Source organism: Chamaea fasciata, unplaced genomic scaffold, assembly GCF_029207755.1.
Source record: "Chamaea fasciata isolate MVZ Bird 193981 ecotype frontalis unplaced genomic scaffold, bChaFas1.0.hap1 SCAF_3, whole genome shotgun sequence".
Classification (NCBI taxonomy): Eukaryota; Metazoa; Chordata; class Aves; order Passeriformes; family Sylviidae; genus Chamaea; species Chamaea fasciata.
This window is the reverse complement of record NW_027094088.1, coordinates 9,560,702-9,584,190: the sequence shown is the minus strand read 5'-3', so window position 1 is coordinate 9,584,190 and position 23,489 is coordinate 9,560,702. Positions and strand designations below refer to the sequence as shown.

At 38.9% G+C, this 23,489-nt stretch overlaps 1 protein-coding gene and 1 long non-coding RNA gene across 3 annotated transcripts; one reads left to right on the top strand and one right to left on the bottom strand.

Moving 5' to 3' along the window:
• Window positions 1–5: 5 nt before the first annotated feature.
• Window positions 6–21,158, bottom strand: FANCL (FA complementation group L). Of its 2 annotated transcripts, none has more exons than XM_066177900.1 (14): window positions 21,034–21,158; window positions 19,197–19,255; window positions 18,130–18,190; window positions 17,310–17,366; window positions 15,615–15,712; window positions 11,986–12,082; window positions 9,298–9,366; window positions 3,748–3,898; window positions 1,975–2,058; window positions 1,813–1,858; window positions 1,643–1,724; window positions 759–875; window positions 404–475; window positions 6–91 (listed from the first exon to the last, which is right to left on the bottom strand). In XM_066177900.1, the coding sequence occupies exons 1-14, from the start codon at window positions 21,124–21,126 to the stop codon at window positions 56–58; spliced, it is 1,122 nt and encodes a 373-aa protein (XP_066033997.1). In that variant the 5' UTR covers window positions 21,127–21,158; the 3' UTR covers window positions 6–55. The 2 variants fall into 2 exon arrangements, with proteins under 2 accessions (XP_066033997.1, XP_066033998.1); XM_066177901.1 differs by lacking the exon at window positions 21,034–21,158 and adding an exon at window positions 20,676–20,711.
• Window positions 21,159–21,329: 171 nt separating this feature from the next.
• LOC136287585 (uncharacterized) lies at window positions 21,330–23,041 on the top strand. Its single transcript, XR_010720182.1, has 3 exons — window positions 21,330–21,421; window positions 22,043–22,118; window positions 22,593–23,041. It is a non-coding gene; the product is annotated as an uncharacterized lncRNA (long non-coding RNA).
• Window positions 23,042–23,489: the final 448 nt, after the last annotated feature.

Sequence of the window (23,489 nt, the reverse complement as noted above, 5' to 3'; positions counted from 1 at the left end):
CTGTTCCCATGTCTTCAGTGGGAGTGCAGTGGTGCTCCCACCATGCAGTTTTTTCCTAGAGTTTCTTCATTGAAGATTTCAGTGTCAGGGGCTTGAAAAAGAAGTTTTTAAACAATCCTGTCAATACATGCCTTTCACAGGCAAGTTCTCATCTGCACTCAATAGTTACAGATTCTCTGAACTATTCATGCTGGTTTCTGTTACAAATGTAGGGGTTCTTTTTGTTGTTTTTAACTGAACATTTGTTACAGCATTAAAAAAGTATCATTAAATACAATGGAATGTGGTCTTTAATTACTCTGGCATTAGTGTGGGGCTGTCTTTATACTGTGTCAGAAAACCTTTAGTTAAACACTGGCGCATTTGCCTATTCCACTCTAGTTCACTCCTTGGATTTCCTTACCTTATTACAATAGGGACATTCACCAAAGATGACATTAAAACTCTGTCTGCTGGTAGGAAGGCCTTGTAGCCACTGCAACACAAGAAGTAGGTTAAAAGTCACATTGGTCTCATCTCCAATTTAAGAAACGTCCATTAATTATCAGAGTTCAGCTGATGAACAGCTGACAGGGTGCATGCAAAATCAGACACTGGTTCCCTTTCCCAGGGAGCTCACGTAGGAATTGGGGGCAACAGTACAAGTGACTGCCATAATGTTCTTTCTGGGCTTTTGCTTAATGCAGAATTTAAGTGGACAGTGCGTGTTGTCCAGGCCGTGCCAGCTGATGAGCAGCTTGTGCCATTGGTCACTTTACCTCATAGAGACAGGCCTGGTGGAAGGGCTGCCCACAGCGAGGATCATCACACACGTGGTCAGGCACGCTGCCGTCCAGCCGATAGGCGTAGCAGATCCCACAGTCCTTGGCAAAGTCCTGGAACACAACAGCGCAGCTGAAGGGAAGGGGTGGGCTGCTAGAACACAAACAGCTTCACCTGTGGTTTTGCTTTTGCAGGTTTTTTTGGCTGGAATTACTGGTTTTTGCCTTTAAGACATACATGTTTATGTCACAATGGCGTAGAGTGACACTGGGTTCCAGGTGTGCGAGACTTGACTGGGTTATACTTCATCCCCTTACTGAATTACATCTCATTCAACAAGCATTTTCATACTTTTGGGCACTTTTTGTTTATTAACCACTACGATTTGTCATTATGATTTGACATTAGACACAAACCCTGAGTCAGGTCTTTATTTAGAAGCGTCATGAGTGAAAGCAAAGCTCATAATACATAATACAAAAATTAATTCCCAATTTGTTTGAAATGCACCACTATTTGGATGGCCTCTTGTCCCCTCTAAGCAGCTCCACCTAATTAGAACTGAAGTCATCAACGTCCATAACAGAATGTTTGGATTTTCCACATCTCATTAGTTACTCTGGAACTTCCTCTTTTCCTTTTAATAGTGGAGTCTTGTTATTAATGGCCTCACTGCTATGAAGGCCACAGGGAAGTGTGCACCTCTAATCAAAGGTTAACAAGCTCTGACAACTGTTGCTCGAAGTTCAGAAGTCCTTGTGCCAATGTATTAATCCAATTACCTCTCAAAAGTCCCTGATTGGCCCTGGCTCTTAGAAAGTGACCATTTAAATGTGATTTATTCAGCAATAAGGACTGATTGTTAACAAAACCAACTTACACTTTTTTCCAACAGCACGCGAGATGGAAAATCAATTTCCAAGAGCTCTCTCAAGTTTTGTAACAAACTGACTTCTGGATCCCTGTGGGTGGGAGAGGGGAAGAGAAAAAATCCACATGAGAAACGGCAAACACCAGTTGGGTTTCCAGCCTGCTTTGTTGGACACTCACCACAAGTGCATGTTGTTGTTGAGTTTAGTTCTCAGAGGATTCACTTCTGCAAACAACAGACAGGAACAGTGGCATCACCCCGGTGAACCTCCCAGGTTTCAGGTAGGGATTGGATCAGAGATCTGAGTCCAGAGGAGAAACAAGTGGAATTTGCTGCCTTACCGTGATCTGCTCCAAGGAAATAACACTCTGGAAGCATGTTTGGATGGCGAGGATCTACCTCTATGTTCACTGAGACGTTGTTCCCTGCAAGGAGAAAGCCAGGTCATGGGGAAGCTTTGCAGTCAAGGATTTGAAATAGGAACCATTTTTAAAAGCAGTTTGAAATTGGTTACCTCAGGCTGGGTTTTATTAGGATAAATAGTAACAAAGTTGAGAGGTATCCAAATGATTGTACAAAATATCAGTATCTATTAAATATTTACATTTCCACAAACTGTAATTAAAAATAGCAACTGATTAAAAAAACCTGCCAGGCTTGTGTTTCTTTTAGACTTGGCTTAACCTTTACAGTTATTCAGAAATAAACGTAATCAACCCAAGCTAGATGATAAAATCCATCCAAAATCTTGGTGAAACTTTAAAGGTAGAGACATGTAACTTACTAATTCATCTTTATCTTTCACAGTCAAAGAGAAGCCCAAACCCAATATTAAGCAGCAGAAGTCAGTCCCCTCCCCAGCAAATTCCAGGACCGAGACAACAACGCTGTACTTTTGAAAGAGCAAATATTTGGCTTTACAAGACACCCCACCATCCCTGGAAGGGCTCTGTTCCTCAGAGGGAAGCAGCTCAGTGGTGCTCTGGATGCAGCTCCAAAACATCACAGCAGAGTCTCTTCTGAACAAGCCCAGGTGAAACCCAACCTTCTCTCTAATTAAAGCTATGTTAGGCTTTCCATCCTGGAAGAGGTGGGGATGAATGAAATCAAAGTTCAGTGGTAGCTGAAGGTTCTCTGTGCCTGACAACAAAGGGCTCAAAGCCCCATCCTTCCTCTGCTCAGCTGCTCCAAGGCACTTTTTGAGGCTTTTCTTCCCTTTTCCTTGGCCTGTGGCAGAGGGCAGCAGGACCAGGACAAAGCCCCCCTGACTGCACACAGAGTGCGGTCTGACCCACATCATTCCAAGCCTTGCTGAACTCTTCCTGTCCTTCCCTCCGCTCCCATGAAGCAGCTCCCCTCTAGCGCCTTCCTCCCTCCCTCTACAGCTGTAAGGGACAGCGTGGGTCCACTCTGTATTCTCACATTTCTACAATTTGCCATTGGTGATGTGGATTTCAGCTAAAAATCAGCACTTTTCTGGCAAAGATAACATCCCCCCAACACTTACAGTTGCAATTACAACTCCTTATCTCACATATATAATTATAAAATTCCTTATCTTATGTATATTAAGACCTTAAAATGCCAGACATCAGCACATAAACTAAGGGACATTTTCAGGTGGTTAGCAGGGAAGCCTCATTTCTTCTCTTTTATTTCTTTGTCCTTTCCCCTTGCCTCCTTTACCCCCCTTTTTCCCCTTGGGCTGCACTCTAATACTCCTTCCACTCCAGGATAGGATGAATCTAAAGTTTAAAAATCTGGAATTTGTGAGGTAAGGGCTTCACTTAATTTGATTCCTTAGAAATACTGATTTTTCTAGGGTTACCATGCAAGTGCTCAGCTATTGACAGTTCCATGTTCATAATTTACAAATACAAAGGGTTTCCTGCAGAAATTTTCATTTATATGACACCAGAAAGTTGCAATGAATTTCCCAAACAGGATCAGCATTCTGTTACGGAAAGTTATTTTTTTAATATTGACTTTAGTTTTAAGTGCTGCCTTTCCTTTTCCAAACCCAATGAAGCACCATCTGATGAGACAAGCCAAACAAAACAGCTCTCTGAGTTTTGCCTCTCAAATCCACTGTATCCCTTTAAATCTTTTCCTACCTATTGCAATTCTTCTGGTTGTAGCACTCCGTGTGGGATTTTCTGGCTCAAGCACCCATGTCTTCCCATCGATTTCATCAAGGGCATCCCAGAATTCCTTCAGCGACTCCAGTGCTGCCAGGAACTGGTTGTAAATGTCTACTAAGGAGTTCTAAGGAAACGAGAAATTTAAACAGATTTCATTGAGTTTCCAATACCAGCCTGAGAGAATACTTAAAAACGAATTTATTCATTTAAGGAGTGTTGAAATCCATGTGTGTGTCCCAATGTATCGTGATAGCATAACACATGGAATATCAGCTAACAACCTCATCATTATCTCAAGATTAGGCAGCAAAAAACCAGGTGCTTAAGATCAGCTTTCAAACCCTGTAAATAAGGCATAAGAAGGAGAAACCATCTAATAAGCAGAGGATTACACGTGGGGGTTTTCAATATTTGAGAGTGGATTACACGGAATCAGAAATCTCTTTCATTAGACAGGACAATATACAGGGCAGCAATGCAAAAGACATCTTTTGAAATCCATCAGTGGGCAAAAAAGGTACCACCCTTTCCCCAGGAAAAGACTTCTGCAAGAGGAGAGAACACTTGGTGGTCAAGTGAACCGTTTGCAGGTGCAGATGCCCAGAGAGGGACAGATTTCAAATATCTTGAGGTTCAAAAGAAAAAGCAAATTAAATGTTCTGTTCTCACACAGGTATTTTTCTATGAATTAAACAAAATACAGAAGGAATGGTTTCCTTTAATCTGTAGTCATTATATTCTTCCTTTCTCACCCGGACAAAGAGCAGCAAATTATCTGAGTGTTCTCAGATGAAGAAATATAATTTTTCTGCGTAATAACTTGTTATATTTTGTGCATGTGTATATTTGAAAGAAACAGCATAGCTTGGAAATAAAATGCTACCTTTTGTCCTGCTGTTGTTAAATTATATTGAAGTAGGAAAGCACCTAAGCAGAGAAGTGTGAATTCTGGCAATCTCAAAATGTAACGCTTATTATCTTTAAAAGCATTTTGTTACTTTTATAATACCTGAAGTGATATAATAGTGTCAGTCACTTAACCACATCTTAGAGTATAGTATCTTCATCTTAAGTACTATTATTTCCAGTATTTTAATAATTTTCACACAGTCCTGAAATGTGATCTTTTGTGCTCTGATGACACTTAAATTAATAGCATAATTTTCTGGTACTTGCAACAGTTGCTTTCCATTTTGATTTTTTACATTTTTCTATATCACATACAGATAAATCCTCTAATAATCATTTTTATCTTTATCTTCTGGGAATTCAAAGGGTTTCACTAGAAAAAAGAAACATCAAGGGATTATAACCCACAGATAAGTTTTAAAATCCAATTAATTTTAATACTAATTGTAATTTTTCAATGATGTTCCTTAAAAAGGTAGTTAAATCTTTTTTTCCTACACTGTTCATTTGATCTTATTTGCATGCTTCACTGATGATGCCAGCTGTCTCCTCCTATATACATAAATGCATCTATAGCTATTTAAATACATCACCTGCTTGTCATGCAAACCATGAAAACTCCAAGATTCCTTTTTATTTGATTAACCAACTAATTTTTGGTCACTGCCCAGCACTTTCAGAACAGCCTGAGATCACACTTTTCTTCGGTCTAAATTACACCAAGACCATTGTTAATAATGTCAATCAGAACAAACTCTGTTTCATGGTCCCCCTTGTACAAATGAATTAGAATTTGTGTGAAATACGTCCAAATTCTTTGGAAAATAAGCCATTCATCATTCAGACTTCTCAATGCTGCTCACCCGGGCTGTAAAAGCACTCACAAAGCCAAACTGGTTCCTCCATCCTCCATAAATGCACTGGCTTTGATGGGTCTCAGAAACTGTAACCCCAAAGTCACCTCTGTGTTATCAGACTCTATGGATTCCACATCCACTTACACCACTGGCTTTGTCCAGGGAAAATGACATACTCTGGACCTCCCTGTCTCTGAGGGGAACACACCTTCTCTTTTACCAAGAAAGTATCATGTGATTCCTCAACCTTTTTTTTTTCCATTTCAATCCTCTGCACTCTCATCACCAGGACCTCCTCATACCAATTATTCCTCCCTTCCTTCAATTAAAGCATTCTCCCAAGACTACCCTTATTGCCCATACACCATTCCCTCCAATCAAAGGAATAAGAAGGAACGGGGAAAACTGTTACTCTACTCTTGGTTCTTATTTCTAGAGCCACAGAGGTTGGGAAGAATAAAGAGAAGATCTTGAGTTTGTGCCTGCCAAAAAACGAATGAAACCTTTCAGGAACTTCTAAGAAGTGCTGTAACTTATATGGCTGCTCTGCCAAATTTCAGGCATCTGCTCCAAATCCTGGATGAACTAAATAGTAATCAAATGGTAGTAAAAACAGTTCTAATTAAGGTAAATACACAACAATTGATGGCAAATTATTTTTCAAAAACAGATAAAATGCAGTCTTTATTCTGAGATTTTTTTGGCTGAAAATCTTCCTAACACAAAATTTGCTAATCCAAGATTAAAACAACGGCAAAGCCCCTAATTGGAAAGGTGAAATAGCCTAAACTATAGATGCCATTACCTTCTTGCCCTTCATGAATTTATAAATAAAATACAATTTAATAAAGCAAACAGTCATTAAATGGAAAAGGAATCACCTAAAGAATTTATGATTTCTTAGATTTGTTTGGAAACAGTTTCTCATCAACAGTAGTTTAACAATTTCCCCTCTCCTTAACAGAAATCAAGACAAGACACAAGCGTGAAATCTTTATAAACTATCTTGTCAACCATCTCCATTTTCTGCATTTACAGCTGGTGCCTGTGCAGTTCCTTTGCCAAGAAAAAGCACAATTATGATGCTTTTTATTGTGTATTCATCTAAATAACCCAAGAATAATCTCGTTCCCACCACCCCACCTTCTGCACCTTGCATTCCCGTTTCCTTGCCGGCTGCTGCGTGACCTCATTAGTCATTAATTTCCACTCCTGTGACCTTCATGTAGCCAGCCAGGTGGGCAGTGGTCAGTCTGGAAACCTTACCCTGACGTGAGACACCCTGATTCTGCAGAACTGCACTTCCAGCGTGTGCAAAAATTGGAGACAGCACATTTATCTGGTTCTTTAGAAAAAAGGCTATAACAGAAATAAGTAGATGTTCTTGCACTTGTCATTGAGAAGCACTCTGCATTTATTTGGCACTTAGAACAGGAGCAGCAGCAGCATTGCCCTTGGTGCTGATTTCTTACTACTCTAAAACGTCTCCTCTGAGCCAGAATCCACTGGCTGTTGCTGCTCATGCTGTGAGACACCTGCACTGGCTACTGGGCTTGTCATGACGCACAAAACCCCACCATCTTCAGCTTGACATTGTGCAAGTTATAATTATTCATCCAAATGAATATGTCAGAGCAGCAGCAGCAGACCTCTCATCAGAGCAAAAGAAAAATACATCAAAACATTATCAACCCAGCAGGAAGACAGGGACCATAAGGAAAATTACCCATTTTTAATATGGATGCCATAAAGCCATGTCTATTATTATACGGAAGGGGAAAAAAAAGAAGAAGAAGAAAAAAAAACCCAACAACCCCTCAAGTTTAAAATCCATGAGCCTGAAATAGGCAGGAGCACACACAGGGGGTGGGAAAGAAAAATCAATTACCTGCAATCTATTCATATTTTCTTTCATAGGAGTTTATATTCCAATGGTGCCATAGCACCAATTCAGTTAAGCCTTGTCAATTTATACTTTAAAGGCATAATATTAGAAGTTTAACACCAATTGGTACCAAAACACCACATTATTTCACTAGAGAAGAGGTATAGCCTATTCTTTTTTTCCTTTTAGGAACCAAAATTTTCATGCACTTGAGTACCTGCTGAATTCTGCTACCAGTGGTGCTGCAGCATTATCTAAGCTTAACCCATATTTTATCACGGTGTGAGGGCTGCTCGCCGCAGTGATTCCCACACATTTGGAAAATAAACACAATCTACACAATTACCAAAGCCATTTGTCCCCACAAGTGTTGGGTTCATGTCACCCACAAACATAAGGTCAATTTGCAAAAGCTGCTGTGCAGCTGAAGCATTTCTGTCTGCCGGTATTTGGTTCAGGATTAGAGCAGGCTCTCTGCAGCTGGAATTAGTGTCTCATGATTTCAAAACAGGCTCTTCACTTACACACAAACACCTTTTGTTCATGCTTTCAAAGAGTCCCCAGGTAATTCTAACTGTAAAAAGATTTTAAGCATCTGAGTGTTGTACTTTTGAGAGGATTTTTCCTTGGCTGTAGTGCCAGTATCAGTATATCCACCCCCATTTTTAACTTGTCAAAGGCTGCTCCATGTCAGGATTTTCCAGAACATTTTATTAAAACACTAGTCCATCTTTAAAATTACTAACAGTAAACACAGAGAAGCAGTCACTGTCAGGAATGTTTGAAATGTTGTTAATTTGAGGCAACATAAATTGCAAGGCTGTAAAATTAATAAAACACTGTTGAAAGTATGTATTGAGGTTAAAAACAGCCCTTGAAATCCTGGCCAGAGTGTAGGGACTCCAGGAAAATTTAAGGGAAAACCATTTATCTAAACTGTTCCAAACCATACCAAAGAATCTAAAGCTAAAATTACATAAATAAATATATTTTACATTTGCGGTGGTTGATTCTTGCAGTTATTTCTTCTCAATATCAGTGGGTCTGAAGTGACACACAGAACCTTGAGCTCTACAGAAAAATTATATGCCCAGCTTAAATTCATCCTGCTGCAACCTCCCAGCCATGTTCCCTATGTGAGTTAATTATTGCTGGGTAGAAACCCTTGTGAGAGTTAAACTTATCAGGTGAAATCATTTATATAAAAAACTATTTTTTCAATTTAAATGAAATTAAATATCAATTATTTTCTACATACAATTCAAATTAACTTGTATCTGAGTGCTCACATTAAAATTCATTTAATAAAACACACATGCTGTATTCAGGAAGAAAGGTACATGAAAGACTTACAAAAGACAATGTAGTCCTTCACAGCAGTAATGCCAGTTAAACTAAGAAATCAGAATTTCATTAAATACTTCCTGTATTGATTATAACTGGAAAAGTTTTAAGTTATGAAAAATCTTTAACAAACTGGGAAAAACTCTATAGAGTAACCAACTCCTTTTTCCAATGTCTGTCAACTTTAGAGGGTGTTTCCTTTCTAGAAGACAATAATTTTTCATGCATTTCACTTCATTTTCACTTTTCCACCATAATTCCTAGAGAATTTTCAATCAAATGAACAGCTTAAAAAAACCCAACCAGTACATACAACATCCAAGATATATCTCATGGCAAGGAACATATTTAAGGGGCTCTGATAAGGAATATGGAGTTCAGTGTTATTACATCTTCATGAGCACATACAGAAATGAAATGCACATGGGGAGAAAAGCTGGAGCTAAAAACCAAACCCAACCCCTTTTTACCACCCTTCCACTGCACATGCATTTTTGATTTAAAAAAGCTGCCTAGTTCAGTAGTTACCTGTGGCATCCAGGAAACAGCAAATGGAACAGGAAAATCCACAAGGCAACTTGGTGGTTCTGTAGGATACTGAGGGAAGGAAAGAAAATACAGTTTGGGATTTTTTTTTCTTAGTAATTTAAAGTCAGACTGATACTCAGCTGCCAAATTTGATAACAAAATATGAGCACTTCAAGCATCTTGAGAACTTGGCTCTGCGAGGAAACAGTATGTAAAGCATTTTCAGGAACAGTTATGAATGTTAATTATCATTTAAAGAAGAAAGCTACATGTAAATGTTTTATATATCAGTATTTAGTAAAGGCAGGAAAATCACAATTTTCTGTGTTTAGTGGTCACAAAGGCACATTAAAGAAACCTTAAGAGACAAAGCATGAAATATATTTTAAAGATTTCTCCTCAATTACCCACATTGGATAGCAAAGTTTAAAAAGCAGACAATCCTTCCATGAGTCAATAACTAATTTTCATTTTATGTTAAACTATTTGTTCTGATTACCAACATTTTGTTTTTTAAAACTGAAAGTAATCCAGAGTCCTTAACTGTTTAGAAAGAGACAAGTGATCATGGACCCAAAATTAAAGCGAACCCTCAATCTAAATCAAGAGATAACAGTAAAAAAAAAAATTAAAAGGCTGTATGAAAAAAAAGAAAAGCTATAAAAGGTTTGATAACTCCATGACACCTTAGCTTATTACAGTTACAATCAAATGTGTGTGTCAGAAGTCATCCTATTATTCTTTAGGACAATTTAAGCAATTATTAAATACAATATTTATATTGGTTTTCTGAGCATACAACTAACTTTATCTAGAGAAAGCATTTTCATACCCCTTGCCAGATCATTCAGATAATTACCAAAGTGTCTTAATTACTACACAAAAGGCAAATCCTTCCAGTGGCCCATTTAAAGCCTTGGGGTCTGAAATGCTCCTGCACTGATCTTAATCAAAGAAACAGCATTAAAAAAATAAACACACTTTCATTAAAGCATGTTATCAAAAGAAATGCCTTCCCAAAAAATACTTCAGCCAAGTCTTCTCAAGTGTAGTGTCTGTATGTATGAAGGCAAATCAAATCCCCACGTCACCAGAACAATGTTTCACACACAAATTTTGTCTGGCAAGTTTAAATGCCAGACACGGTTTAAAAAGGACAAGCAATTGGTCCTTCATCATCAAAAACACATAAAAACAAAATATAAAAAAAAAGAAAAAGAAAAAACATAATTACTTATTAAAACAGACAAGTCTAGTGATCTAATATTTTTATTACATGCATCTTCAGTTGTTAGACAGTGCTTTCTTCTGCTCTGAGGAGTATTCAGGTATTTTACTACTATTAAAAAAAACCCCACAAGTTTGTACAAGAACAGAAAATGGGACTCTCCATTCCCACAGGACAGTGTTAAGTTAAGGCTGAACAGAACCAGCCAGTGCACAAGTGTCAGTGTTTGACCATGGCAGCTGCTTGGGAAAAATGAACATTGCACTGTAATTTTTTCTGCACTTTTATACTTTCAAACAGTTAAAATACTTTACTTCTGTTATCCTAAGAGCAAGAAAACCTTAGGGCAACAGGCTGCGCCTTATTTCTAGTCTGACACAAAGCATTCTATTTATCCCTTATAAACAACACAACCTGGTTCCTCTCCTTGCACATTAAACAGACAATAATTGTACTTCCTGATGGATTTTTCCATCGGTGTATTTAATAATGGACTGACTAGCAAATTAATTATGCACTCATTACTCTCTGCATGTAGAACAGTTTTACTCTTATAAAAACCCACTTGAGCAATGCTCATTCCCAAATAGTATTTTTTCCTCTCATTTTCCCCTTCGAAGATAAAGCTTGTTCATGTTATGTAAGACTTAAAAACTCCTGGTTTGTAAAGGAATGCAGGATGCCTGTGAAGGTGGGATTTAATCTTACTATGCCCCCTCCTCATGCTTTTGAGATTATAATTCGAGATGATGGACCATAGACAGTCCCAAACAACAACACCCAGACACTTTTAGATCCCTCTTTCCCCTGGACTGATTTTCTGAAGACAACAGTTATCGCCATGCAATTGTCATCACAGAGCCTGGATATTCACAGCCTCTGAGGAGAGATTTGTGTCTTGAAATGAGACATTCTACGAAGAAACGTCGTAATTTGAGTTCAGTGATAAGTACCAGGAAGAATTAAGATTTTTCTGTTTCTGCAAATGCCATGGGTTTGATTTGCAAGTACTATCAAAATGAGACATTTGTTTAGACTAAAAAGAAATAATTTTTCTGACTGACTTCAATTTCTCATAAATCTTTACATCTCTGACTTTAACAACAAGACTTGTTAATAACCAACCCAACATCCTCTAATTCTTGTTCTATGCACAGTCTCTGGATGGAGTGATAATGAAGGAAAGCCTCCCAGATGGCCTTGTCTGTAATCCAGTAAAATGAGTGCAATATCAAAGTGTTTTTTATGTGATGCACAGTTGCATCTTACAGATAACCATAATCCAATATTAATTTTAAATATAGTTAGTCTGAAAACTCAAAAAAAAAAAAATTAACTGACCTATTACCTTGTAGAGTAGACACACCAGCAACAAACCAATCCTCTAAAATCCTAATGAATTAAGAAAAATCGATTTATTTCAAGGAAGCCTCAAGATATTTTGTCCCACATCAATTTACCTTTGCATTTAACTTGAGAGTGATGAGATGCTGTCGAGCACAAGAGTCTTCAGCTTTTAACTTGACTGTGGTCAGCCCAGTGTCCACATAGGCCACTCTGGAAGAGGGAAGAAAACTCTCAGAGCCCTGCAAGAAGTGCAGTTTGAAAGGTCTGCAATACTCTGATTAGTCTGTTACAAATATTAATCAGAGAGAGTCCTATATGCCAAGCATTTCTGCTGCTGCAGATTTACTGCTGTTAATACAGCAGCCTAGTGCTTAATGCAGTCATATATCTCTGGGTTATTTACAATGTGTGTCAGGGCTCACGCTGTGGTCAGTGAGCACCGTGTTTCAGTTTTCCATCACCGGAACCTTTGACACACACAGCATGTTTCTGTCAGCCTCTGCTTATGTACACATTAAACTTCCTGTCAAATCTTTGATCCATTTCTGCAGTTTCTTACTCTATGAGACTTTTATGCTCTTGATTTGCTTTTCTCTTCAATGAAGTTCTTTTTTATTATCAATACTATTATTGTGGGAAATTCAGTGCATATTGGTTCATATTCTGAAATTAATTTTCTGCAGAAAATAGTACCCAAACAGGTACAAAATGAGTTATTTATGATGATTTGCCTTCATTTCATGACAGTTTTACACTGTATTCATGTACCCTAGCAAGCAGAAAGTACACACTAAATGTGAATAAGTTTTAAAACTTCTGACTCTTTGCTTAAGGTGTCACTGGTTCGTGTCCCCCACAACAAGGAAGATGGATACAATTGTAAAATATATTGTTCTCTAAAGGTGGATTCTGCTTAGTAGATTCAACAATTGCCAAAAATGTTCAAACCTCCCCATATATTTACCAGTAAACTGGGAGGTGGGTATTTAGGCATTTTTACTACGTCATTCCTGTGTAAAGATAAAAAGCAGTCCAAAATAATTGCACAGCTTATCACCCAGACTGATGGAAAGGCCTAACAGAGTTCAGAGAGAGCATCTGCTTGCTGGCCTAAGCAACATTCATTTTTTTAAACCACTACATACTAGAAAAAGTCACATGGCTCTCTCAAGTGAAACTGGCAACAGAGTTGTAGAAGCTTGTGGAAGAAAAAGTAGATGTACAGTAAAGGGTTGCACATGCCTAGGAAGGAAGTGAAAAGAAGAAAATTATCAGCATAAATGAAATAGTCTCATTAGGAAGGAACTGAAAAATACAGATGCAAAAAGCAGTAGTGATAGTAAGAAGGGAGAGAGAGATCATTTCATGTTTAATGCTGATTAATGCAATATAATATTGCATTATAAGCAACCTGCAGATTTCTGGGAGTATTTCTCCACAACAGCTGGAAGAAAGACAAATCTTGATAAAAGTGTAGTTCAACTAGAGCCAGTTAAACCTGATATACTTAGAAAGAATTAGAGGATTCTTCCTCTAACTGGGGGAAAAAAATCATTACTCCTGCTTTGTTCCAACTTCACCTCAACAGTGTATCAGAGTTTAAAAATATGAGAAACTACCTCTATACCACCCCTCCATCCACTGCTTCCTGAGCTGGGGAGTTCCTAAAGCAGCAGCTAGGGCCCAGCACGGATACTGCAGTGAAAAATGCAGCAGCGTCCACACCAAAGCACAACTGGTGTCTGCAGCAATGTGCTGCAAAGATCACAGCAAAAGAAAACAGAAAAATTAAAGAGATGTTCCAAGGTGTCTGGGATTTTACGGTTCTGACATTCATCTTGTTTGGACCACTTCAATCTCCATTTACAAGAAAAGGATGGATTCTTTTAGTTTAAAGTCACACTTTTTGTATAAACATAAAAGGAATTGTGTACATAGGTGATATTTCACTTATACAGCTTTTTATTCCTCTGTAGGCATTATATCACAGAAAAAACCCCAACTGGAATCAGCATAAAGATGGAAAGCCTCGGGTAAATCTCAAAGTCCAGCATGACACACAAATGATGGAGAGAACAGGACCAGACAGGATTCCCTGGAAATGGAGAAGGCAAGAGGAGAAGATATTTTTTATGAAGTAAATGGGAAAGTATCAAGCAGAAGAGCTTTGAGATAACATGGACTTCAGAGATACTGGCAACCTTTATGAATCTCCATGAAGGTGTTAAGAGTCCTACAGCTGTTTAAGAGTTGATAATTTGCCTTCCCAGGACACTGTCACTGACTCAACCAGCTTGATTAAGGGGAATTATTAGAAAAGCTTATCCTATAACTTTACTCCTGCAGTAGTATCTCTGTCCCCAATCCAAATCTTTCAAATTTTCAGTTGGATTTGGGTGCAGTCAGCTTCCAGCATGACCCAAAACTTGCTAGGAATGAGTAAATCTGGGGGACACAACAAGCAAGGGTTTTTCCTAAGAAAAACCCTTAAATAAAGTTCAAGGTGTGAGCAGTGATTGGTCCTCACTGCCAGCACCAAACACAGGCAGTTCTGCTGAAAGATCACTGCAGGCTGCTCTTAACTGCCATGCAAATAAAGCATCACCTACAACTCAAAATCAGCCTCAGTAAAGAGGCATTCTTAGAGGGTCACTTTAGTGTTAAAAGCACTCTGAAATCAAAGGTGTGACTTGCTAATAGACTTCACATTGCCTGTCCAGGCTATTGTCCTTCCAAGTCAGAGTAAACACCATGTGATTCCCTATGTGCAGCCTAGTCCTTTGATTAATGACTCACTTCCCCAACCTTTCTTCAAGATTTTGGGTTTGTTTTTTTTTTTTTTTTTTTTTTTTTTTTTAGTTGGTGTTTTGGTTTTTTATCCATTTTGGGAGAGCAAACATAATTCAAAATTTATTTCCCATGCATTTAAAAAATTTTACCTAATATTCTCGGACTTGAGCCTGTGAAATTTAAATAGAGCACAGCACAATTACATATTAACAATGGCAATCACTGACAAAAGCTTCAGCTGATTTCACAAGGGTGTTTTAAATCTTTAAATAAAAGTGGGCCTTCAAAGCAAATTCCCACTCAATGTTAATCACATGTTATTTATTTACATAGAAATCAGGTGGGAAAACTCAAAACTGTTCTTACACCTCAGACTTCTTTATTTCATTTAGCACAATAAACACTTGGTAAAGTTTTGGGTTGAGAGTTTTTCACATTCTCCCCTCCAGTCAATGAATGTTTGGGGTAGATTTACCTTTCTGTGGAATAAATAATAAATTCCTCTAAGAAGATCCTTGTGCTGTAAAGAGCAGGTTCTTTAAAAATTATTATTCTAATTCTAAGAAAAATATGAACTGTTTTTATGAAAGCATAAAGGTAAATGATAATCAATCATAATCTACAGGAATAGCTACAACCAGCTGCACAAAATAGGGAAGAAAAGAAGTATAAATATTAACATTAAATATGTTTTATATACCAGTAGTTTATAGTCAAAGAAGAAACAATTTCTTAGTAGTGTACCACCTTTCAGCTCAGTTATTTGAGACGGAAAATATCCTTTCAGTTGATACAGATTTGTTGGGTGTTTTTAATTTAAAAACAAAGCGAAATCAGTTTCTGAATAGGGTAAATGAACAGAACAAGTACATTTGATACGTTCAACTCACAAATACAAAAAAGGAACTGATATTCTAAAGATGATGCTTGTTAAGAACTAAAATAATCATACCTATTCCAGCCCAGTATTTCTAGATCTCTGACAAGACAGGAGTAGTATTCTGGAGGCCGTGGGATGTGCAGGTCTTGTGTGTTCTTTAAAGCAATTTCCTGTTTAAAAGAACATTAAAAACATCATTAAGAGCAATTTCAATATTTTTGCATCTATTTAGCCATGTGATTTTTGCAATTCATTTGAAAATATTAAGCTTATGTAAAATTAACTGTACACTGCATTTGTTTTGTTATAGCCTCCAGCTAAAGCAGACAAAGAAGCTGTTTGGTAAATTACTTCAGATACTGGTAATGAAAACATCTGCAATTTAAAAAAACCCCACAGATGTTGACAACGGAGTCTTCAGATGCAAATATCAAATGTGCCTCTTTTTCAGTTAATAAATTTGAAGTCAAGCATCTTGACTGAAAGAACATTTCAAAAGAAGGTTCTATTAAGCCCACAGCTGTCTCCTGGGCTCCACTGCCACAAAAGACAACACATCTATGATATTCTCTGTATTTTATATATACATAAACCTTATATAGCAATCAAAAAACAAAATCAGTTTCTCAGTTTTAATATCACAGGATCCCTTAGAGTAAGTTTTGGTGCAGACACTCATCAGGAATGTAGTAATGTCTCAAAAAGAAGTTTTTTTTCAAAAAGTTAACGTTACTGTGAAAAATAAGCCTTAACCATGTGTTTTGGTTGTGTTGTGCTGTTTGTTCTTTTAAAGTGCATTTAAGGTAAAATGATGCTTACAGAATACATACATTTATGACATTTAGAATAAAATTATTAGTAAATCAAAATAAAATAAATTTAAATGAAAATATAATTTATAAGACAAGTTAAACAATCATTTCTGCCCAGCTCTCCCACACCACTGTCAGTGTTTTCATTCTCTGCAGTAACTGAGGATTGCTATTTTGAATGAATTATACTTTCACTGCATTCTCATTTTCTGAGTGCTTGCGTACATAGGCAAATAGATTGGAATAACTATTGTAAAATATTCCAAAATAGACATTCTTATTCAGGCCCATTCCAAGCAGCAGAGCAGCAGTGTAGTACCAGGAGGAACTTTCTGCTGTGGTTTTGAAGAATACTTTCTCTGTTTTATTCCTAAAGTGAAGTAGGTTGGGTGAAGTATTCATCAGCAAGAATGCTCATGGAATAATGTTTTACTAATAGATAAGAATTCCCAGTTTCATGTTTATTAAAAGGTTTGCTACTCCTCAACCCCAGACCTGAAAAACTTTTAAAAGAAGAATAAACAGCAGCCTCTGAAATATTAGGGGAAAAAAAAAAAGCTTTCTGCATTTATTTGTCAAATTGTTAGACAAGTGAAAGCACCTTCAGCAATCCACTGACTGTATAACCCCTTGTATAATTACAAGCCTGCTTTACCATCTAAAAAATAACAGGAATTCCAAGAAAATCACTGTAAAGGGGACGGCTCTACACTGAGATCCCTTGCTGGGATTTTAAATTTTCTATAGCACTCCAACTTCCAAAGAATACAGTCTCTTAAAATCCTAAAGGATATTTATACAGCTATTACATGAGCAGCATATATACAAAATCACCTCTGGGGGAAAAAAAAATAAAAAGGTATAAATCTGGGGAACAGTAACCTGTAAAAAACTGAAAGCGAAATGCAAAGCTCAAAGAGCATCCCATGTCCCACACATATATTCTGCCACTCACCAAAACAGTTTTCAGCTCCACCATAAAGCTGACAAGATCTGGGCAGCTGTGCAGCCTCTGGAGGAAAGAGAGGATTATTTAATTTTCTGCAACTCATAACTTCTGGTAGTTCACCCCAACTGTTTTTCTGGTATTGTCAAACTAAAGATAAAAAAGACCAAGTGTATAGCACATGCTTAAATTTTTCAATTAAAAAAGAGAATTCCCAGGAAACTTTCCTGAGAATGAACCATCTCCTCTGTCACACCACGTGGTATCATTCATTTATGTATTTATGAAACCTCGGCCATGAGATACAGTGTCTCAACCAACACCAGCGGCAAAGGTTCCTCTTTTGAAACAAAGTATTCTTTGGGACTCAAAGGCTGCTGTATCCTTTGGATACTGAAATGTAATTTAGATCCCAAGAATGAACTGAGTATATTGATAATTAATGTGAATTCTCTCCTTTGCATTGTGAACAACTTGTAAAAAAGTAAATACATTAAAAAAAAAAGACAAAATCTGTCTGAGAGAGTAAAGAAAAAATTCAGTAAAATGTCATCATTTATTAAAAACTATTCTAGCCTGATCTCAAAAAAAAAAAAAAAAAAAAAAAGCTGAATAAAAATAGATATTGACTAAAGTCCATTCCTTTCTCATTATATTTACCTGTAAATCCTCAGGCATTTAAAAATAAATCTTGGCTCTACAATGAAAGGAAGGTTCTTCAGCCCTTTCAGAACAAGTGTATGAGCACAAGCTTTTCAGAATCATTATAAACAAAGATTTAGGACTGTTTAATAACAGTATTTAAATAAGTGGTTTTAAACTTGTATACCTGCTTTAGAATGTGTCGATATCCATGCAGGATCCTCTTCAGACGCCAGCTGCACTCTATCCTACACAAACAGGGTTTTGTACAAATTTTAAATTCGCAGTACGGGATTTTTAAAAGACAGCAGAAAGCCTTCTACACACAACAGCACAACAGCTTTTCTTGGAAAAGAAACAAAGGAAGGAAACAATACTTCAAAACAGCTTTGAGTTTCATGTTCAAAGTTATTTAAAACTTCCAAATGTCACTATGCCAAAGCCCATTAAAAATTAAGCATCAACCTGCAAAAGCCCATCGTGTGCTGAAAACAACAACATAATTCTTGCAGGAGAGTGTGACTTCATAAAATACACTAATATTTAAAAGTGATAACCTGAAAATGTCAAAGTTACCTGTAATGCAGTTTTAATTACCTAACTCAGAATATAATAAAGCTATGGAATACCACATCTGCTCCCAGTTTGGAGCGGGCTGGCCTAGGCAGAACTCTGGAATACAAAGTTAAAGGCTCATCCATGTATGTGGATTTGCCCCTTTCACTCCACTTCCCACACACTGCCAGGATAAACACAGAAATAGAACAGAGTTTAAAGAAAAGTTGGGTCATACCAATTAATACACAGAAACAGCAAACAGAAAATGAAGTTAAAAATCTCTGTTAACCATCATTGCTTAAATTGCTTACATAATTGCTTAAATTTACAACTTTGCACCGAATTTTCTGTTTCCCAAATGGTGGTATATAAATGATCTATAAATACAAATTATATAAAATTTATATTTTCTCCCAAGTACATTGCTTCATATATGTAAATACAACCAATTAATTACAACATGTTTCAAAGTTAATTAACAACAAAATATTTTGATATAGGCAATGCTTATTGTCAGCATTTATTAACACTGATGCTGTGCAACTTTGTTGCAAGGTTAAGCTGGAACCAGTGAGAATTAATTAATAACACTGATATTAGAAAAAAAGAATAACTCATTTTCATATCCATTATTGCTTTTATCAAAATTAACTTTGTTCCATCACACTTCGAAATTCTATCATAAAAGTCTCTTACCTGGCATTTTTCAGCTGCAAATCCATTGGTAGCAGTATTCTGATGTGGAAGTCTCTACCCTTGAAAAGAAGTATTTAGTTAATAGGAAGGTCAGAAAAGAAAAATATTAGACCCATCAGCTCAGCTCCTAAGAAAGAAACTTTGTCTTTTCTGTCTTTTAGGAATATTATTCAGAATCTCTTTCCTTAGAGATAAAAAGCAGCATGAGTGACAGGTACAAATAATGTTGATTTTAATTCTGAAGTTGAAATACCCTTGACCTTTAATTCACAATATTCGGTAAAAACTCTTCAGTACATCACATTTCCTAAAGCAAACATAACACCTTTCAGAAGAAAAATAAACCTTATCCAAATCTGGGCAAGACCAAAACATATAATTTAATTCAAGTCATACTACCGTACGTGAAAGTTTGTCTCCAACTCCAGTAAAAGTCAAAACAGCCACTTATCATAAAAGTAACTACACTAAAAAGAACCTTGGGCACTGATCCCCGGCACATTTCAGCAGTTTTACAAACTGTAAACAAAAACAGCCCCGAGTACATAATTTAATTCTTTTTCCTCTTAGTGCAATCTATATGGGGCAGCTTCTAAATCCCCCTGACTTGTATTTTCAGTCCTTATTGAGGTCCTCTTTCTACTTTCTTATGGGATGATCAAAATAAAACTGAAATAAAGAAAGTCAGTGAAGCCCTGAAGAAAAGGGGGCAGATAACTTATCTTAAAACTTTTATTCCAGACCCTATCCCTGCTCAGCACACCTTGAAATTGAGAGTACTGGGTCCCCAGCACAAGCAAGGCATGGACATCCTGGAGTTAATCCAGGGAGGAGCTCTAAAGGTGACCAAGAGCTCAAAGCTCTCTCGTTCCAGGAGACCCTGAGAGAGCTTGGACTGTTTAGCCTGGAGAAAAGAGGGATCAGGGAAGGACTAAAGAAGGTACAGCCAGATCTGAGTGACACACACTGACAGGCTGAGAGGTGACAGAAGTACAGGAATTATCACCTAAATGGAATGAAAAACACCCCTCATTAACAGTTAAGGGGGCATCAGAGACTAGAATAGGCCATCTAAGAGGTTGCACACTCTCCGTGCTTGGAGAGATTCACAACCCAACTGCAAATGGTCTAAAGCAACCTAGTTAAGGCAGAGGATCTCCAGAGGTTCCTTTCAATTTCAATGTCAGCTACATTTTTGACAACACTAGTGGACACAGCCCACATCTCTTGCCATCTACTTAGAGGAGTAAAGTCTCACGCTATTTCTAAATTAAAACACACCCGTTCAGAGCTCTGTGTATGTGATATTTTAAGGAGCCACAGATGCACAGTGTCAGTGGTGGCGAAGCTGGCTTGGGAGCACCCTCCTCACCCTGCCTCAGGCGCTGCTCTGCCCCCTGCACCGCGCTTTCCGCATCCCGAGGGACGATGCAGCCGCTTCAACTGAATCCTCACAAGTAAATTAAAGGGAAAACCCACCATCAGTCATTTATGCCAACTTATACCGCAGGCCATCAACGCGGGCACGTTCAGCCTTGTCCCAAAACCGCTTTTGTCAGCACAACTAACCCAGCCCAGAAGGCAGCAGGAAGCCACTCCCTTGGCAAACCCGCGGGACGGCGGCGGGATCCCTCAGGGCAGGGAAACGGCATTTCCCAACCCACATTCCCGGTGGCTCAGCCAGGAACCCCGGCAAGGCGGGAAGCGCTTCCCCACTCAGAGCCAAGCGCGGCACGGTGGGAAGCGGTCCCCCTCCCCAGACCCGGCAGGGTGGGAAGCACCCCTTCTCCGCCTCGGAGCAAGGTCCGTCGGCCAAGCGGCGCTCGGGCCGCGGTACCTGGGCAGTGACAAAACCCTCGTAGGTGGTGCCGTGGCGGTCCTGCGGCAGCAGCAGCGGGCAGTGCCGGAGCAGACCCCGCGCTCCCGCCATGTTCCCGCCCGGCGCCGCCGCCGCCGTTCGAACGCGAGACCCCGCCCCCGCCGGCGGGCGGCGCACGCGCCTGAGGGGGAGGGAGGGAGGGGCGGGCTCGTGAGGGGCGGTGCGCGACGCCGAGGCGGGCGCACACCTGAGGACAGGCGCGTGCCGCCAAGGGGCGGGCACCTGAGGGGACAAGAGTGTCACTGAGGGGACAAGAGTGTCACTGAGGGGGGAGTACACCTGAGAGGAGGGTTGTGTCGCTGAGGGGAGCACACACCTGAGGGGAGGAACGCCCTCGAAGGGTCAGGTGCGTGCCACTGAAGGGAGCGCACCTATGGAGAGACGAACACCTGAGGGGAGAAGCGCACGGCGCTGAGAGACGCGCGCCCTCAGGGCAGGCGCGCTCTTCCTCAAGGCGGGAAACCCTGAGGGGGAGCCCCCGCGGCTTCCAGAGCTCCTGAGGGGCAGCCTCCGTAGAACCCCAAGGAGCAGCTTCCAAGTCTTCTCCTACAGCAAGGAGGGGCTCCCGCTACTTTGAGGAGCGTCTTTTCCAGAGTGCTGAAGGAGCACGCCTTCCCTAGAGCAAACCCGGGGTTTCAGCACATCCTGAGGGGACTGGATTAAGTAAGGACTAGCTGTTAATTAACAGCTAGTTAATTATTAAGTAAGGCTCATAGTAGTCAGCTGACTGTGTCATGGATTTTTTTCGTGCCACCCAGAGCAAGGGGTTACTCGATTTATGCATTCTTTTGTAGCAGTCAACGTTTCCTACCATAACACTCTCAGGGTCATAATAGCTCTTCTGCCCTCTCACACAGGTGTTGGGATAAAAACCTTCCTCCCTTTTCTAGGTGGGTTGCTGCCAGGACCTGGCAGCCACTGGATGTGGGAAAGCTCGAGGAGAAAAACCTTTGGGGTTTTTTTGCAGATGTTTCGGAAGGCATGGAAACTTTGTGCATCACTAGGGCTGAGCATCATGCAAGACTCAATTTCCACCCAAACAGGCAGGTTTAAGAAAGAAAACACTGCTTATTTGCCTAATTAGATATATTTGAGCAAGAAAATATCATTTCTCTGAAGAGATAGGTGACTTACCACAGTCACCTAAGAGGTGTGCGACACAAGCAACTGTACCTGTGGGACAGGAGGTGGGTTAAAAGAGAAATGAAGAAAACCACACAAAGGTTTACACCTGCAGCTAAATCCTGTTCCCTTGGCTTGGGAGACCCATTCACAGGGATTGCACGGAAAGAGAAGAGTCAAAAGAAGTGAAACCTTTGCAGCTTTATGTTGTTGTTAGAGGCTATTGGAAATATAATATAGAATGCACTAGAAGGCAATAGATAGGTGAAAGAGTCCCAAGATTGGACATGCAAACTCATCATAGTAAGATTTTCAGGAATATTTGCTACTAAATATACGTTCTCACCCCTGTTTAACTTTTTTTTTTTTTTTTTTTTTTTTTTACGCCTTGGAAGTGCCACTGGTGATTTCCAGCAAACTATCAGTGTATCTAAGAAAGAAAGATTCTGTGCAAGAATGTTGCTTCACTCATCCTTTTCTGCTCCAGAAAACCTTGGACAATGCAAGATTGTTACCAATATAAGAAACATTTTCTAAACACATGCCCAAGAAGGTTTTAAATACCACAGTGCTCATCACTTCTGTAGTTTGCTCCCCTGAAGCTGTTCCTGTGCCTTTCACTACCCAGCATGGCTCACCATGAGCAGTTAATCCAGTGTTTCATAACAATTTGTATCCCTCGTGTTATCTATTAATTTAATTTTGACCAAAACATTTCTCCTCTTGAGCTGTTTTCTCTCAGTATGCAGTGCACTAGAAATTACCTTATTTAATTGTGAAGTAGCTCTGTACTTTACCAGGTCCACTGATTATTTCTTAATTGCATCAAGTGCAAAACTGAAGGCAGGGGGTTTTTCTTCATTTTTTTTGGCCAAGCTTATCTGAGTCTCTGGCATTAAAAAAATGTCAAGTCCCTTTAGCCAAGTGCATTTATGGAGTAATGTACCTAAATAAAAATACCATAAGATCAGAAGCATAAAATATTCTACTACTGGGGTCCAGAAAACATTAATGATTATCTTACACTGTATACACTGCACAATTTCAAACTTTATTAAAAAAAAAATGCAATTACTTGAAACATCATATTACTTTGATCTGGTACACAGACCAGCATTTTTAAAGGAGAAAAACTGAAAAACAAGATCAGTGAGGAGTTGGACAGCTCTGCTCCTCTGAAAAGTGGAGCAGAGCACTGATCTGATCTTTCAGCCACAGGCCATATATACCAATTTATTTACAATTATTGTTTGCCAGAAGAATCATAATGGAGTATGTTATTAATTACTTGT